The following is a 15,064-nucleotide window of genomic DNA, read 5'->3' as shown; positions in this document are numbered from 1 at the left end:
ATTCAGCAACCCTTTTCAATACGCCTCTGGATAAAGCGAAACGAGAACTCTCTTACACAGCAGACAGACATACCGAGAGAGAGAGAACGAGAAAGAAAACACGTCGGTGAGAGTTTGTATGTGAAAAGCGAACGTCACGACCATGACGTCACACTGACGTCAGTGGGCTTATTGCCAAAAAAGAAAAACGCGGCTAAGGAGTAATAAATGCGAGCAGCGGAATGCTGCAAAAAGGCAGATCGATACACATACACATTTGTGAGCAAAGCTAAGGACTTTTTCTGGCTTTGTGGAATGAAAGCAAAGCAAAGTTTATTCACCCAATATCTTTCAACTTAAACTCTAAATTTTTTAGCTTGTTTGCTGAAATCCAAAAGATTGCTTTGTAAAACCTCTGGACTCATAAATGTCCAACAAAATCCAAGCTTGTATTTCTTTCGTTAATTTTAAATGGTTCGAGTAAAGTCAGATATCTGCCTAACACATTTATTCACTCGTAACTTGTAGAAATATGGTCTGATAGAGTAAATCCCTTCCATCACTTGATGTTGCCCGTGGTAACTGTCAGGTTGTTATATCAACACGTATAGTCACAATACAGCCGGACACCCAAGAAAGAGTAACTAAAATAAAATTCTGAAAATGCCGCTGCTAGAGGCTCCTGCCGAGTATCTGGAGACCTCTCCGGAGCACTCCCTTCAGGCGGAGCTACCCATAGTTTTAGCTCCGCCCGGACCGGCGGCTTTAGCCCAGGTACGAATGCCTCCACCTGAGGTTCGTCTCAACCAGCATAATCCCGCCCAGCAGCAGCAACGGGCGCAGTTTAACCGTAGACAACTGGGTCGCCGTAACTCCTTCGACCGGGATGTGCCCATTGCCGAGGAGACTCAGCATCTTCCGGCCTTCGTTCATTTGCTGCCCGTGGTGTTGCCCCAACAGGCTCCGGAACCTACATTAGACGAGCTATTGGTATGCGAAATCTACTCATAATATGTATAAAGCCACTTTAATAATCCTGTGATGACCTTTCAGCGGCGAGTGACTCAACGCACAGATCTGGAAGCTGTGGAATCGGTGCGGCTGCGCGTGATTTCCTACACAATCAGCCTATCCCGCCTGTCCCTCTTTCTGCCGCGTCTTCAAAACCTCGATCTGAGCGGCAGTGTTCTGAGTTCTCTACGTGACCTGGGATACGGTTTGCTCCACTTGACACGGCTGGATATTAGCAACTGCGGTTTGAACAGCTTCGACGGGACCAGTGGGCTGCCGGCAATCAGAGTGCTCATCGCCGATGGAAACATGATCCAGCGGGTGGATCCTCTGGCCGAACTGGTCCATCTTCGGGTTCTAAAGGCAAGGAATAATCGGATCAGTGAACTGGGCTTGCTCTCCTTTCTGGGAATGTGTCCCCAGCTACAAGAAGTGGAGTTGCAGGGCAATCCGGTCTGCCGTCTGCCACTCTACCGCTCCCTCCTCGCACGCAGTGTCCCCACGCTGCAATTGTTAGATGGACGGGTGTTGAACGCACCCATAGCTCAGGGGGAGATTGGGGAGACTTCATCTCCGACGTCCAGCGATCTGGAGTCTGGCTCAGAGGCGACTGTCCAACGTCCATCCACAGCTCCTGCTCCAGAGCCCATTCAGATATCCATGAATGCCGGTATACGGCGGCAGATGTCAGCCAGTTCCACCTCTACCCCGGTGGCGGGATCGGTTTTGGGTCTAGTGCGCCAACGAAGGAGGCGCAGTGGCCACGCTTGGGTCAGTTCGTCGTCCTCCTCGAGTGGATCATCTTCCGCCTCCTCAACCAGGTCAACTAGGGCACCCTCCATGAGCTCCTGCTCCTCCAACGGCAGCCTCGACGTCCAGTCGTCTACTTATGCCTTCAGTCCGCAGTCCACGTTGGATTAGACGTCTATTGATCTTTTATACGTAAACATACTAAAATCAAATATTATTCAAGAGGATTCAAAATCCTCGCCGTTAAAATTGTTAAAATATCAAATAAAATATGATTTGCGACTAATGTTTATAACAACTTTTACCATAGTTTTGACTGCCCCAGAAAATACGATCTTTCTTTTTAGTGCCCTTTATTTAAAGATCTTTAAAAAAGCCTCCGAATTGGATGTCTACGTCTTGAGTGCGGTGGTTACAGGTGCGTCTTGCAAATACATACGAGGTGTGTTCAAAAAGTAAGGTGACTCTTCAAATTTCGCGAATTTCAAATTTTTCGATTATCGATTTTTTTGTTTTGTTATATTGGTACACTCTTCCCTAACATCTGTACCAAGTTTCAATGGAACATCCTCTTTTGTTTGGTTGTGAGAGGCGTAAAGTTACAAGTTGTTTTGCGAGCTCGACGATTTTTTGCTATCGAAAAATATGGATCAAAGGATTTGGATTTTTTGGCCAAAAACAACACCACAATAATGCCTCAGCCACCATATTCACCGGATTTGGCCCCATGTGACTTTTTCTTGTTCCCAAAACTGAAGATAATCGAAAAATTTGAAAAATTTGAAATTTGAAAAGACACCTTACTTTTTGAACACACCTCGTATAACTTCTAAAAGGTTTCGATAATCGAAAAATTTGAAATTCGCGAAATTTGAAGAGTCACCTTACTTTTTGAACACACCTCGTATGAACAGTGATGGGGAGTATCTAGTTAGTTATAAAAAATTCATAACTAATAAATAAATTGATTTAAACGAACAATAACTGTAAACCAAACGTAAGTAAGAATGAATCTTTGCCATTCATATCTTATACTTCCCCATCACTGCCTATGGTCTAATATCTACTCGGTGTAACTGTATTGAAAGAGGGCCGCTGAGGGTGATCGCACCGGTACGAGTTGGCTCTGCCCATTTGGATTACGGAATACCATGTAATCGCGACCGTTGATCAAACGCCGGACTCCGCCCTCAGAATCGCCGCCTAGTAGAACACCATTACCAACGGCATTTCCGTTGCCGAGAGGTCGCCGCCATCGATTCACTGGCTCTCCATGACTTCCGCCGTTGAAGATGCTCTGGTACGGCGGCGGTGGGGTGACATTTTGGCCGTGCGTAGAGGCTTCCAGATGCTGGCCGTGACTACTATTCAATCGCCTCCAGCCACGTAGCCAGCGTGATGGAGCCACCGACTGGCCATTGGGCGTTCGACCGATTCCATGGCGTGCCCACTTGTTGGCCTCCTGGCGACTGTTTATATACCGGAACACCAGTTCCGTGCTGAAAACGGCCAGTGCCGTGGCGAAACCGGCCAACATAATGTAGTAGGTCATCATCAGGTCGCCGTTCCTCAGCTGTCGCTCTGTTCCGCCGAGATCCTGCGGACAGATTTCTGCGCTGGGCAGATCCCTGGACGACAGATGCTTAATAATACCGGACTCCACCAGACTGAGCAACCTACAAACGGAGAAAATCGAATTATCCATGCGGTATACTATTCAGCTTACCCACTCCGGATCAAATAGTTGACTTAAATTCGAACCTCTCGGATAGGCAAAGGTTCGCTTCTTCTTTAGGAAAGGCTGCTTGGCCGTTGCAAATGGACAATGGACCTTCTCATCGCTGAAACTGATGGACTTGCGGTACAGATAGTCCTCATACAGCATTATGTTGACCGCTGGTCGATCTCTCACGAAAACGTAGCCATTCCTCTCCACATAATTCTGTAGGTTGTAACTATCTTTGGTCTCGTCCGAGAAAACGGCGTAATTGTTCTGGATCATTCGGTTCAGCATGGATAGAGATTCATTAGTCTGAAATATTACAAAGAAAAAGATTACTAATGAAGAATAAAAATTTAAATGGGAGTGGAATAAAAGTGCTAACAATTCGCTCAATCTAAATAGAATGAATCGATTTCTTCTATCTGTATCTTTTTTAACTAATTAATTCGGTCCGAGGAATTAAGCTCACCGTTCGAATGGCGTACTCAACTCCGCCACCTCGCATAGATACAAAGTGTTTGTTCTTCGTGAGGATATCGTTGACCGTGTTGTAGGGCAGCGTGAACTTGGAAAGGGTCAGGAAGGCGGTCAGGTTGGCCGTGTAGAAGGACGTCAATATCGTGATGAAAATCCACCAGGTGGCAAAGAGCAGTCGGGTCGAGTCTGTAATGGTTTTCAAAGAGTTTAATGAAACGACAAACTGGTGTCCCTGCAATCCCCGCATGCAATCAGTGGGCCATTAGCGCTTGGCGATGGCTATCGTGGCCGACCGATTGCACTTTAACCTAATTGCAGCCCACCTGCAATGGGCGACAGGGTGCTGCCCTGCTTCATCAGCGCCCCGTAGACGAACCAGGCACAGTGGCCTAAAGAATAGGGTGTCTGCTGGTTATCCCCAGTCATTCGGTTTCGCAGGATGATCAGAACGTAGATGATAGGTCCAACGACTAGAAGAGAAACGAGGATCAGGATCCACACCCAGAATTCAAAAGGTGCAAGCAGTCCGGATCCGCTGGCCGATTCCCGGGGCCGCTGCATCACCATTATCCATTCCCCCTCGTCCAGCGTCGTGCTCGAGTAGAAAACAAAGGTCCGCTGTTCAGAAAGGGAGGGTATAAACGCAGCAGCCAAATCCACTTCCTGCGAGATACAAAAAGGAATCATTTTCTCGCTTCTGCACTTTATAAAATAAAAGTAAAACTATTCAGTTCATGAAGACTACTTACACTCGTATTCACCATCTTAATGAGGCTACGATCGAAGTCAGCAATAGATCCGATAATGTTGTCTTGGGGTGTGACGACCTCATATGTAAAATTAAACTTTTCCTTGAGGAAATTTATGATCTGAAAGGAGACTCCGCGGCCGATTCGAGTGCCGTTATCCAGGAGCTGAGTGTAGCTGAGTGGAAAGTCCTCGAGAGTTCCGATGCGCAAATGCTTGCCAGCGATCCATTCGCGCATCTCGCGAAGCTTCTCCACCTTCTTGTTTGCGGGGGGCTCCTTGGTCGGCGCGGGGGCATCATTATCGAGTCCAGCATCCGAGGTCTCCAAAGCGATGGGCGTTTCGGTTGGCAGGCTGCTACCTTCTCCCAGCAGGATTAGATTCGATGGCAGAGTTTCATTTAGCGATGGACAGGTAGCGCAAAGGGCGGCGGCCACTAGCAACTCGATGCCAGTGGCCATCGAGGCGGATATTTAATTTAGTTCTTGTTCGTAGAGATAATCTTTTCCTGTTGCTTCTTTAGTAATTCCACTTTTTGCGCTTCCTGGGCATGCTGTAGCGTTCCTTACAACGCCGCGAACCTCACTGAAACGGAAAGTGGTAACTTTGAATTACACTTGTCCCGCCTCGGCCATTCGGATTGCTATGTAAATATAGTCCATGCATGCTCGGTCACCCCGCAAATACAATTAACAATAATGACAAGTGCAAACATGACAGTGGGTCATGAGACATGGGGGAAATTCGGGGGTGTTGGGACACCACCCCCGCTGCTCATGCAGATTCGTGGCTTTGATTAGTCTCCATTCCATTCACAAGGCGGGCAGGTTGTGAGCATTCCCAGGGGTCTGGCTAATAAGCTAGCCAACAACTTAAGAAAATAACTGGAAATATATGTAGTTCAAGTCCAATCCAAGTTGGTTATGAATATCTTGCGTGGTCATTGCCTAACCAATTTATATTTCAAGGGCATGGAAGCTTCTTGGGCCACTTAATTTATAGTCAACTGGCCTGAATTGATTTTCTTATTGGCTTACTAAAAGAGTCATCGGCAAACAAATTTATCCTTTTCTGTGACTGGAAATTGTCAATAGTTTCGTTTAATGACTATGAAATAATCATTGTTACGTGTACTAATATTGTATGTATTACCCGTCATGCCAACTAATTAGCAAGTATTTAACTTAAAGGTTTCTTTTTCTTAGGTAGATTTATCATTGCTCACTGTAAAACTACCTATACTAACCCTAAGAGAAGGCTATTGATTTTGATGAATTATGTCTTTCCAAAACTAAGGCCAATCGCACAAGATATTTATTGACATTAGTGCTAGAGTAAATCCCAGATAGATATTATGTTTTAGAATTGTTTTTATTTCTTTGCATATGTACAGTATCTACAGGTGTGAAGAATCAGCTCTCAATTTGAATCACCCAAATCGACTATTGGTGTCCAGAAGTTCGCCACTTCCCAATCCGTTTTGACTGCACTTACAGTCCTCGCCGTCAACTCGTCCTTTACCTGAAGTCAAAATGCGCATACCCTCGGCGAACTTGGGGAATCCTGACATGGTCTCCTTCAGCGTGGTCATCATCACAGGCAGATACATGAAGAAGTCCTTGAAGTGGCCCACGACCGTATGATAGTCCACCGGTCTTCCAATACCGGAGTTTTGGTAGTTACCGTCATCGATTTCATTGCCGGGGGAAGAAGAATGGGGCAAGGCGCAGCAGAGCTGTAAAACTATTAGTAAGCAAATCTGTTATTAAGTAAAAAATCTAACCACATTCTTCTTTGTAATGTTTGACAGGAGAAAAACTGAACCTTACCCAACAGAAAAACTGTTGCCCCTGCTTGGAGTTGGAATCTTTGATGGTCTTCTCTCATGGCTTGAAATTTCCGCAAATGCGCAACTCGGGCCAAAGTGCAACGGAATATATAATGTTGAGAGTGCGATGTAAGCAGAAAAATTCAAGAACTCTTTGTCAACGGTTTTTCTTATTTACTATCTACTATGGCAATTCGCTTCATTACCAAAATACCTGAAACCACTTTTTTAACAGTTTTGTGGCAAAGACCTTAGGGGCTAAACGATATAATATTCTTTAAAAATATCTGAATAACAGTTTTCGTATTTTCAACAATACAAAACATTGATTTTTAATATCATGTAAACATTAAATATTCTCAGTCAATATAGAGCCACAAATATTTGTTTTCAAAGTTCTTAGGTTACGGGCGCTCATTCTGATCAAGAAGACACATTCTTTTGATTTTGATTTGATTGCCTTTAAATTTATTTTGGTCCGTTTCATTCATTACTAAAATAATATACCCTCAAACTCATTGAGTAAAGTGTATACCACATATTATTAATTCACAATAAACATTATACGATATTCATCGTATGTAAAATGAGTACTGACCTCTACCCAAAGGTGTCGCTTTAATAGGCGCCAAGCAAACGAGTTTGAATTTATTGGCCATACAAAGATAAACGCAAAACAGGTAATTATACTTTGATACCTTCGCTATATGCAGTCTGTGACTTAATATCAAATCATTTTTTATTGATTTATACTTGATTGGTAAACAGTGTCCGGATTCCATTCCAGAGTTACCCGTCCAATGATTGAAGTTCACTTTCTATGATTATTTATTGAGATAGGTCACCAGACCTTCCATTTAATTGATGTTATTGTTATAAGATCTCTACGCGGACGGAATAAATAGATGCAAGTTTTTACCTAATTAAAGTGGAGAGTATTATATACCTTTCCTATAGTTTGAAAATCTTTAGGTTGTTAATTTACAGTAAATAAACATAATGCAAATTTGTAGCAAATTGTAGGTGCTGTATTGATAGGAAATGCAAAATCTATTACCAAGGCTTACACTAGAGATTCTGCGAATAGTTTCAGAAACTCGTCGACCATGCCTCGCACATATATGCGAATATATAAGATCCGAAATCGGAGCCCAAAAATGTGCTGACCGATATGCGGGGGAATGGGGCTCAAGTTCAAAGTCAATGACAATGCGCCAGCTTTGAAATGCAGCAATAAGCTCTCGAAGTATATGAGATAAGTTAGGTTTTTTTTATTTTTTTACCTGATGTTTGTTGCTAGTTTTTAACACCAGACAGCGAAACCGTTGAGCTGGTGGTTTTCGAGGCGGAGCAATGGGGCTGGGCGGGGATCATTAGCCCGGTGAAAAACACGTACGTCGAGCGGCGAGCAATTCATTTTTATACCCCGCAACTGAATTAAACTAGAATTATGATCCGAATTTATTGATGTTCGTTGAGTCGTGCGCCTCGCTGACTGAAAAAAAAATACGAAATTGTAACAGGTTTTATGACGCGCCCATTTACGGACTGTTTGTCGTGTGTCATCGGTAGTTCTTATCGCTTATCACGGGGTGATTCGCAACTTTATAACGAGCCGGTAGATGTTTTAAAAAATATATTGCTGCCTTATTGTCAGCACTTAATGGGTTATTAATTTTATTTCATTTTTTTTGTTAAGGTGAGCAATTTACTCCGTTTGGGGAACAAAAGAAACGATTTGTTCGGGAACATAATAATTAACATTATTTTTTGGGTCTCGTTTTCACATGCTCATTAGGTTTATGTCATTATTTAGGAGGTGCTATTAATTTTGGATTTAACTCAGTTTACTCCAATTCTTTTGCATAATAGAACCAGTTTTTTATGTTTATGTTTCGTTGTAAACATTTTTATAGTAATAATACATTTAAGAAGCGAGCCAAGCGAACTATTAAATATATATAACTGCCTTATTGTCTCTTCTTTATGGATGATCAACTTTTTACACTTTATTTGTAGAGGCGAGAAAATAAATCCAGTAAATTTCCACAGATTTCTATTATTTAATAAGTTCTTTTTACCAAAACATTGTTTTTTTTTCCTTATTTAAGCCATCAAACTTTACGATTATATTTTAAGCTCAGCATATAAATAGACACTTAGGCACTATATCTTCTCATTATTATGGATCGCTTGTAATCGATGTCAAGTGCCATCAAAGTTTTCCAAACTCTGCCAAAGAAACACACGTGCCCATCATTTATGCTAGGAATATGCAAAATTCGCCATGCGAAATTCACTCACGTAGTTTAAGAATAACATTTTATTTGACTTTCTCATTCTCATCGAATATTTACACTTAGCATATGGCTAATTAAAGCTACAAATAAACAAGAAAACTTGGAAAGAAGACTTAGGCGAGATATCACAGGGAGTATTTCACAGCGTAGAACAGGCCTCACATTCGCGATTAGATCACAAACTCCGGGCGACTGTTCTCCCGTGTGATGAGGTAAGGACGCTGTTCGCTGGGACAGTGGAAAGTCTCGAAGAGACGGGTGGCAAATCCACTCTTTTCCCCAGGAAGTTCCAGCATATTGTTCCATATGGAATTGGCTGCTGCGGCATGTCCTCGTTGGCTAAGATGGAAGCAGTCCTCAGAGAAGAATCGAGTATCCGTTTGTCCGGATCGCGTGCGTGGGAAGTCCTCAAACTGCGAAAATGGCTGAACATTTATCGTAAACGTCTGAAAATAGAGAAAATTGAGGAAATGGTAATTAAGCAAATATAAATATTCATTATCTTAGAGCAGTAAAACTCACCTCGGTGTTAAACTCCTCCCTGTTGGCAATCTCCCAGTCCTTGGCTATCCAGCGTTTCATGATACCTTCCAGATAATCCAGCTGTCCCTTGCCCTTACCCATCAAACAGGGACACTCGAAGCGGAGTGTACTGTAGCAGATAGGCGGCAGACCGGAAAGATTGGTAAGGAATCGCAGATTCGGGGCGGGTACTATGTTCAGCATAAGGCGTGGCACATTATCCCTTAGATAACGATAAGTCTTTAGCATATTCCGTTCGTGCCAGTCAACCGTCTTCTCTGGTTCCGGATAATAACAAATATCCGTGCAGAAATCATTATTGCCAATGAAAAGAGTGATCAACTTCCAGTCGGTGGTCATGTTTACTTTGGGATCTCGTTGCATTCGCCGAACCAAGACCTTAGCCATATAGGGCATATCCCTGGACATGGCAGCCAATTCGGCCACATCAAAGCGAGAGGTGCGGTCCGTAGAGATTCCATCCTTAATCGCATATCCGTATAGATTCGGGTTGAACTCCTTGAGGATGTTTGGCAGGGTGAGATACTTTCGCCAATCATACTGACCCCCAATGGACCAAACGACACCTCTGTTCTCCACAGTCACATGAAGCAGATTCGTGGCGAAAATGCCGTTTCCAGCTGTCAACGAGTCACCCATTGCCCCGATCACATCGATGTCTCCAGGTCGCAAACGGTGTACACTTGTTGGTCTCTCCTGGCTCCTTTTTCCTGGACCATGCTCCGCATCACAGAACTCAAGTAAGGCTCGAGTACGTGGATTCGATTTCTGGGTTTTCTGCAATGGATTGAATTCAGAGATAAACGATCAATTTAAACTTTACCGAGTTTTCTTATTTCTTTATTATTATCAATAAATCTTTTCAATTAAAAAATGAAATAACAGTATCTTGACCGAATTTCAATTAAATTTTTATACTCGACCAAAAGGGAATACAAAAATACTCCAATCGAATCCGGATCAATGATTGCATTATTATCGAGTGGACTTACCCCCGCAATTTGCACGCGATGCACGTTTTGTGGATCGTCGCCAGATCTTCCGGTGAAGGCCAGGCCCAGGAGACGCAGCGGTCTATAGGCATTCTTCAGAGCCACGTCCAGTGACGTACGCTGTGACGTCACATGGCCCAAAGTGATGACCAGGAAGAGGAGGCCAAAGCAAATTAACCGAATCGATGACATCTCGAAAGACAGCTGAGACAAGAGATAAGATAAAAGCCATGTAAGTCTTAACCAGGTAAGTGGGTCCGTCTGCTCTAGCCACTACACTACACTTTCGGTTTCGTTGATGACGTCCTCGACTTTGAACCAGTTCCCCAAGCTTGGCCAAGAAATTACACAGAAGCCGAGAGCTCCAGTCTCTTCAGTTTATTCACCTTTGTCTGTTTTTTTGGCTTTTGTTTTGGCTTCGTCGGCTTGGAGCCGACTAATTTTAACATTTTAGCATTAAATAATATTGACCACATTATGCTAATTTATTGCTATGGTACAAAATCTTTCGGAGCCACAAAATAAAGCGAAATGACTAATCAATTTGGATAGGTGAGAATTGTGATTTGATGAAATACCTCCGCATGCCTTTTAAACTAAATTTTAATAATTGTTCTGGCTCATTCTCAGCATTTATCGGCAAAGAAACCATATAATTAACTATTATTATGGACGATCAGTTTAAACACTCTTAATTACTATTTATTTTGAAGCTTGAAAATCTTTAAAGCTGGACAGCTGCTTCTATTTTAAGAGAACGAAAGTCATTTTAATATATTCTCGATAAAATCTAAGCCTTTACTTTAAAAGTTATTCCACTTGTTGCGTTATTTGTTACTACATTTATATTAAGATTAAATCAACACCATATTTTATGCACACAGCTCTTAAGTCACTCATTAAAATTTCAAAAAAATAGAATAAAAACTGTTCAGTTCACAAAGTTGCCGAAAATGGTTAAAATTATCCAAATTATACTGGACTGCATGCGGAAGTGTCGAGGAAGAGGGAAACCGAAGCGGGGCTATATGAGACATCTACAGAGCGTGCCAAATCCAGTTGTGATAAAGATTGATTTAAATTTCGATTTCATTTAGCCAAGCGAATTTGCTTCCTTTCAGCGACACGCGAAACAAAAGACTTAGGAAGCGAACGCGAATATATAGAACAGCGCGAAATCATACCTTCTTATGTAGATTTCTATGTAGCCTACGTTTAATCACAATCACCAAATTATCAGCAGGGGGTTTTAAACCTTATAAAATTTCACTTATTTATTTATTTTTGTAAATCTTGCAATTGGTATTCTCACACACGAATTGCACAATTACTGAAGTTAGGGGACGTAATAAATTGACAGTCGAAATCAATTATTCGAGACCAAAAACCGCGATGAGCGTCCGGCTCCGTCGGTGGCTTAGAACCAACTGTTGGGTAGAATTTCCGATTATGCTGATTTTATACGGAGTCCCAGCAGCGGGCAGCGGACGACGACTACGACTACGCATAGAATAAAATGGAATAAAACTAAAAAAAACACAAAACCACACAATAATCGCATGTGCGAGACTGGCGAAACAGAACAAAAGTACAACATATATACTCGTATACAGATATATCGGTTGTCAGAGACTTGGATTCAGACACATACCGGTTGAAGTCGCAGACTGCGAAGCGTTAAATGTGATGTTCACTTTCGTTCGGCCGATAAAAAATAGTCCCCAGACACAATTTACCGCCCAGAATGGATGTGGCTATTACACCTGTCATGCGTGGAAATTGCGATCGTGATTCTAACCAGCCTAGTCATCCCTATCATGCCCTCCGTCTGGACACATGTTATATAAATAGAAGAGCTGAGACTTTGGTCCAGACGATACCCGTTTATAGACGCTAATTGGCCAACGGCCCATGGCGATGACTTTTAATAGACGGGAATGCCATAAAAGTATAAAAACATAAATTTACATTCGAATTGGCAGGGAAGATACAAGCAGCTTTGTGAATTTTTTTTCCGATCCAAAGTCGAAATTAACACTTCCTATACAAGACCCTGTTGGCTTTCCTAGTGCAATTGATTAACCTTGTATCAATACAATAATAACGGCCAGAAGCAATTAAAGCCAAACAACGAATCTGGAGAAGAGGCAGCAGCAGCAGCAGCAACAGCCGCAGCAACTTGTTATAAATCAACGAGCCCAATCGTACGACTATAAGAAGGAACCGTCAGTCGAAGCACGGCAAAATATAGCCACATCAAGTCAAGTCAGCTTCTTGGCTGATTTATGACGTAGGGAGACAGCCCGGAGAACGCTTTAACTTATATATGGTATACTAGATGTCACTTTGGAGGATGATCCAAACGATCCAAACGAATGCCGACGGTAATCTCAAAAGTGCTTCGGGCCTGATATCACTCAATCAGGGGAACTTTAATTTGTTTCAAACAAATACAAAAATAAAGGAAGTTAAGCAATATTTTTCTTAAATGGCATATTGATTTTTAGATAAGAAGACTTAATTTGTATATCATTATGAAAACTTTTATTTAAAATTAAGATTTTTAAACTAACGAATTCTTTTTATTTGTATATTTAGATATGTTTAGTATTTTGGCGATCCCAAGCGACCATTATTCGATACAATCAAATTGATTGAATTCAAATAAGTCAGACTAAATTGTTTGCAGAAAATGTAAATGAAGAAAACCAATTTTATATTTAATTTTTAAACATAATTTAAAATACGGTGACTAACAGATTTGAACTAGTTCGTTGTCCGTTTCTAACACTGAAAATATTCGAATTTAGTAGGTCGATTGTTTTTGATCGATAACCAGAACTATTTCCTATCTGTAATATAGTCAAATACTGTTTTCACTTTATTTCCGATTTGGCTAGGTAAAGCAACGTGTGATTTGAGCTTGTTTCTAAGTTTTCAATTTAAATTTAAATTAATTTATATTAAAACTTGTTTAAGAACTTTGACAATACTTAAACTAGATCGCAAAACTGAGGTTTTATGTCAGGCCTAGATTTTTGGGGTAATACCAAAAAGGGCGCTAGAAGAGATAATATTTTTATGACTTTATTTTTCTTTCTTCAAAAATCTGACGATGTCTAAAGGGAAATGAACTCTTTGGTGATAATAATAAGAACACAATTTATGTTATCTGTGGTTTTCCAAACAAATTGTAAAAGTTAGCATGCTGAAGTATTACATAATGAAAGCCTGAGTAAACGGATTCTAAGCTTACAAAAAAAGTTAAACAAATTTAATAATTGTCTTTGAAAAATCTTTTTAGTTTCACATACTAAAAGCTTTGGTCATGAATCCCAGCGATCACTCGCCTATTCATAACACTGAAGAATCTTCCCAAGAATCTACTACCGACAATAATGTGGTAAGAGCTAAGAAATTAATAACTTGTAAGTATACAATAAATAAAAAATATTTCAGCTCAGTAGCCATTCACTTATGGAATCAAACGGTGAGCTTGTGCAAGAACTACAGAGCAACATTAATGACCTAGACCAGAAAATGACAGATGTGGTCAAAAGTATAACGAGCTTAAAGCAACGGAACATTATAGTGGATAAGGAAGACACTATAAATTCATTGAAAGCTATTGAGCCAAAAATAAATCAGATGCAAAGCGATATTAATGAATTAAAAAAATTACTCGACTCAACCAAGAATCTAAATTTGTCAAATTTCTCAAAAGAACAAAATGATAAGCCATTTGAAGTTTCTGGACCCAAAGACTTTGAAGCAGTTTTCCAGGACATCCCCTCCGCTGGTATGGGTTGGATGATTATCCAGCGTCGTTTTGATGGAAGTGTCTCGTTTAACGAGATGCAGCTACAGTATGAAATTAGTTACAAAAACGGATTTGGAGACCTTCGAAGTGAATTCTGGATTGGTTGTGAAAAGCTCCACTTGTTGACTACCAGCCGAAGACACGAATTGTACATCCAACTTAAGGACTTTGATAATGTTACTTCATTTGCTAGATATGATAACTTTGTGATTGGCAGCGGTTACGAAGGTTACTGTATAAAATCCCTCGGTACATACTCGGGGAATGCCGGCGATGCATTATCGGCCTCTCTTGGCAAGAAATTCATTCACCAGAGAGCATACTATGAATCTTACGACGCCTCATTTCGTTGGTCTTGGTGGGGGGAAACTCCACACTGGTAATTATAATAATTACAGTTTCGATAATATATGTTCATACCTTCTTTTTTTTCAGTAACTTAAATGGTTTCTACCATCGGTCCAAAATCAATCTCACAGATCTTAATGGAATTTGGTGGGGTTATACGAAGCAGAAGAGATATTCTCTCAGGTCATGTAAAATGCTTATCAGACCAAAGCTTGATTTTTAATTCTAGCATAAAGCTATCAATAATGTTTCAATGATTTTTAATAAATATCACATTTTAAGATCGATCGTTAAATCGATAAATATCACATTTTAAGATCGATTGTTTAATTAAAAAATAAGAATGCTTTTTAATTTTGACTTAAGTTAAACTTGTAAATACATAGAGATATAATTTAGAACAAGTTTTATTTCTTTAATATCAATATAATCGGAAATAAAAATAGTACATTAATTGTACTTTTATAGTTTTTACTAATATTAAAAATGAAAATGAGTTAATTAAAATTACCTTTAAAAGTGATGGATTTTCTTAGTGACAGTAAT

The 15,064-nt window shown here is 40.8% G+C and overlaps 5 protein-coding genes across 6 annotated transcripts; 2 read left to right on the top strand and 3 right to left on the bottom strand.

The window, feature by feature from the left end:
* The first annotated feature begins 642 nt into the window (after positions 1–642).
* Positions 643–1,911, top strand: LOC108114099 (leucine-rich repeat-containing protein 9). Its single transcript, XM_017224857.1, has 2 exons — positions 643–969; positions 1,033–1,911. Exons 1-2 carry the CDS (start codon positions 643–645, stop codon positions 1,909–1,911), a joined length of 1,206 nt encoding a protein of 401 aa, XP_017080346.1.
* A 685-nt stretch (positions 1,912–2,596) lies between these two features.
* Positions 2,597–5,245, bottom strand: LOC108113964 (glutamate receptor ionotropic, delta-1). Its single transcript, XM_017224678.1, has 5 exons — positions 4,690–5,245; positions 4,264–4,603; positions 3,933–4,126; positions 3,471–3,772; positions 2,597–3,416 (listed from the first exon to the last, which is right to left on the bottom strand). The coding sequence occupies exons 1-5, from the start codon at positions 5,146–5,148 to the stop codon at positions 2,804–2,806; spliced, it is 1,908 nt and encodes a 635-aa protein (XP_017080167.1). The 5' UTR covers positions 5,149–5,245; the 3' UTR covers positions 2,597–2,803.
* Positions 5,246–6,039: 794 nt separating this feature from the next.
* Positions 6,040–6,581, bottom strand: LOC108114061. Its single transcript, XM_017224814.1, has 2 exons — positions 6,517–6,581; positions 6,040–6,430 (listed from the first exon to the last, which is right to left on the bottom strand). Exons 1-2 carry the CDS (start codon positions 6,572–6,574, stop codon positions 6,117–6,119), a joined length of 372 nt encoding a protein of 123 aa, XP_017080303.1. The 5' UTR covers positions 6,575–6,581; the 3' UTR covers positions 6,040–6,116.
* Positions 6,582–8,820: 2,239 nt separating this feature from the next.
* Positions 8,821–12,008, bottom strand: LOC108113951 (phospholipase B1, membrane-associated). 2 transcript variants are annotated; one of them, XM_041818200.1, is made up of 4 exons: positions 12,002–12,008; positions 10,351–10,554; positions 9,338–10,135; positions 8,821–9,261 (listed from the first exon to the last, which is right to left on the bottom strand). In XM_041818200.1, the coding sequence occupies exons 2-4, from the start codon at positions 10,540–10,542 to the stop codon at positions 8,986–8,988; spliced, it is 1,266 nt and encodes a 421-aa protein (XP_041674134.1). In that variant the 5' UTR covers positions 10,543–10,554; positions 12,002–12,008; the 3' UTR covers positions 8,821–8,985. The 2 variants fall into 2 exon arrangements, with proteins under 2 accessions (XP_041674134.1, XP_017080152.1); XM_017224663.2 differs by lacking the exon at positions 12,002–12,008 and adding an exon at positions 11,535–11,767.
* A 1,171-nt stretch (positions 12,009–13,179) lies between these two features.
* LOC108114011 (ryncolin-4) lies at positions 13,180–14,796 on the top strand. The gene is made up of 4 exons (XM_017224758.1): positions 13,180–13,250; positions 13,655–13,753; positions 13,810–14,549; positions 14,606–14,796. Exons 2-4 carry the CDS (start codon positions 13,679–13,681, stop codon positions 14,739–14,741), a joined length of 951 nt encoding a protein of 316 aa, XP_017080247.1. The 5' UTR covers positions 13,180–13,250; positions 13,655–13,678; the 3' UTR covers positions 14,742–14,796.
* The last annotated feature ends 268 nt before the right edge of the window (positions 14,797–15,064 follow it).

Source organism: Drosophila eugracilis, unplaced genomic scaffold (assembly GCF_018153835.1).
Source record: "Drosophila eugracilis isolate 14026-0451.02 unplaced genomic scaffold, ASM1815383v1 contig_2154, whole genome shotgun sequence".
Classification (NCBI taxonomy): Eukaryota; Metazoa; Arthropoda; class Insecta; order Diptera; family Drosophilidae; genus Drosophila; species Drosophila eugracilis.
The sequence above is the reverse complement of the archived record's forward strand: the minus strand, read 5'-3'. Positions and strand labels throughout refer to the sequence as shown.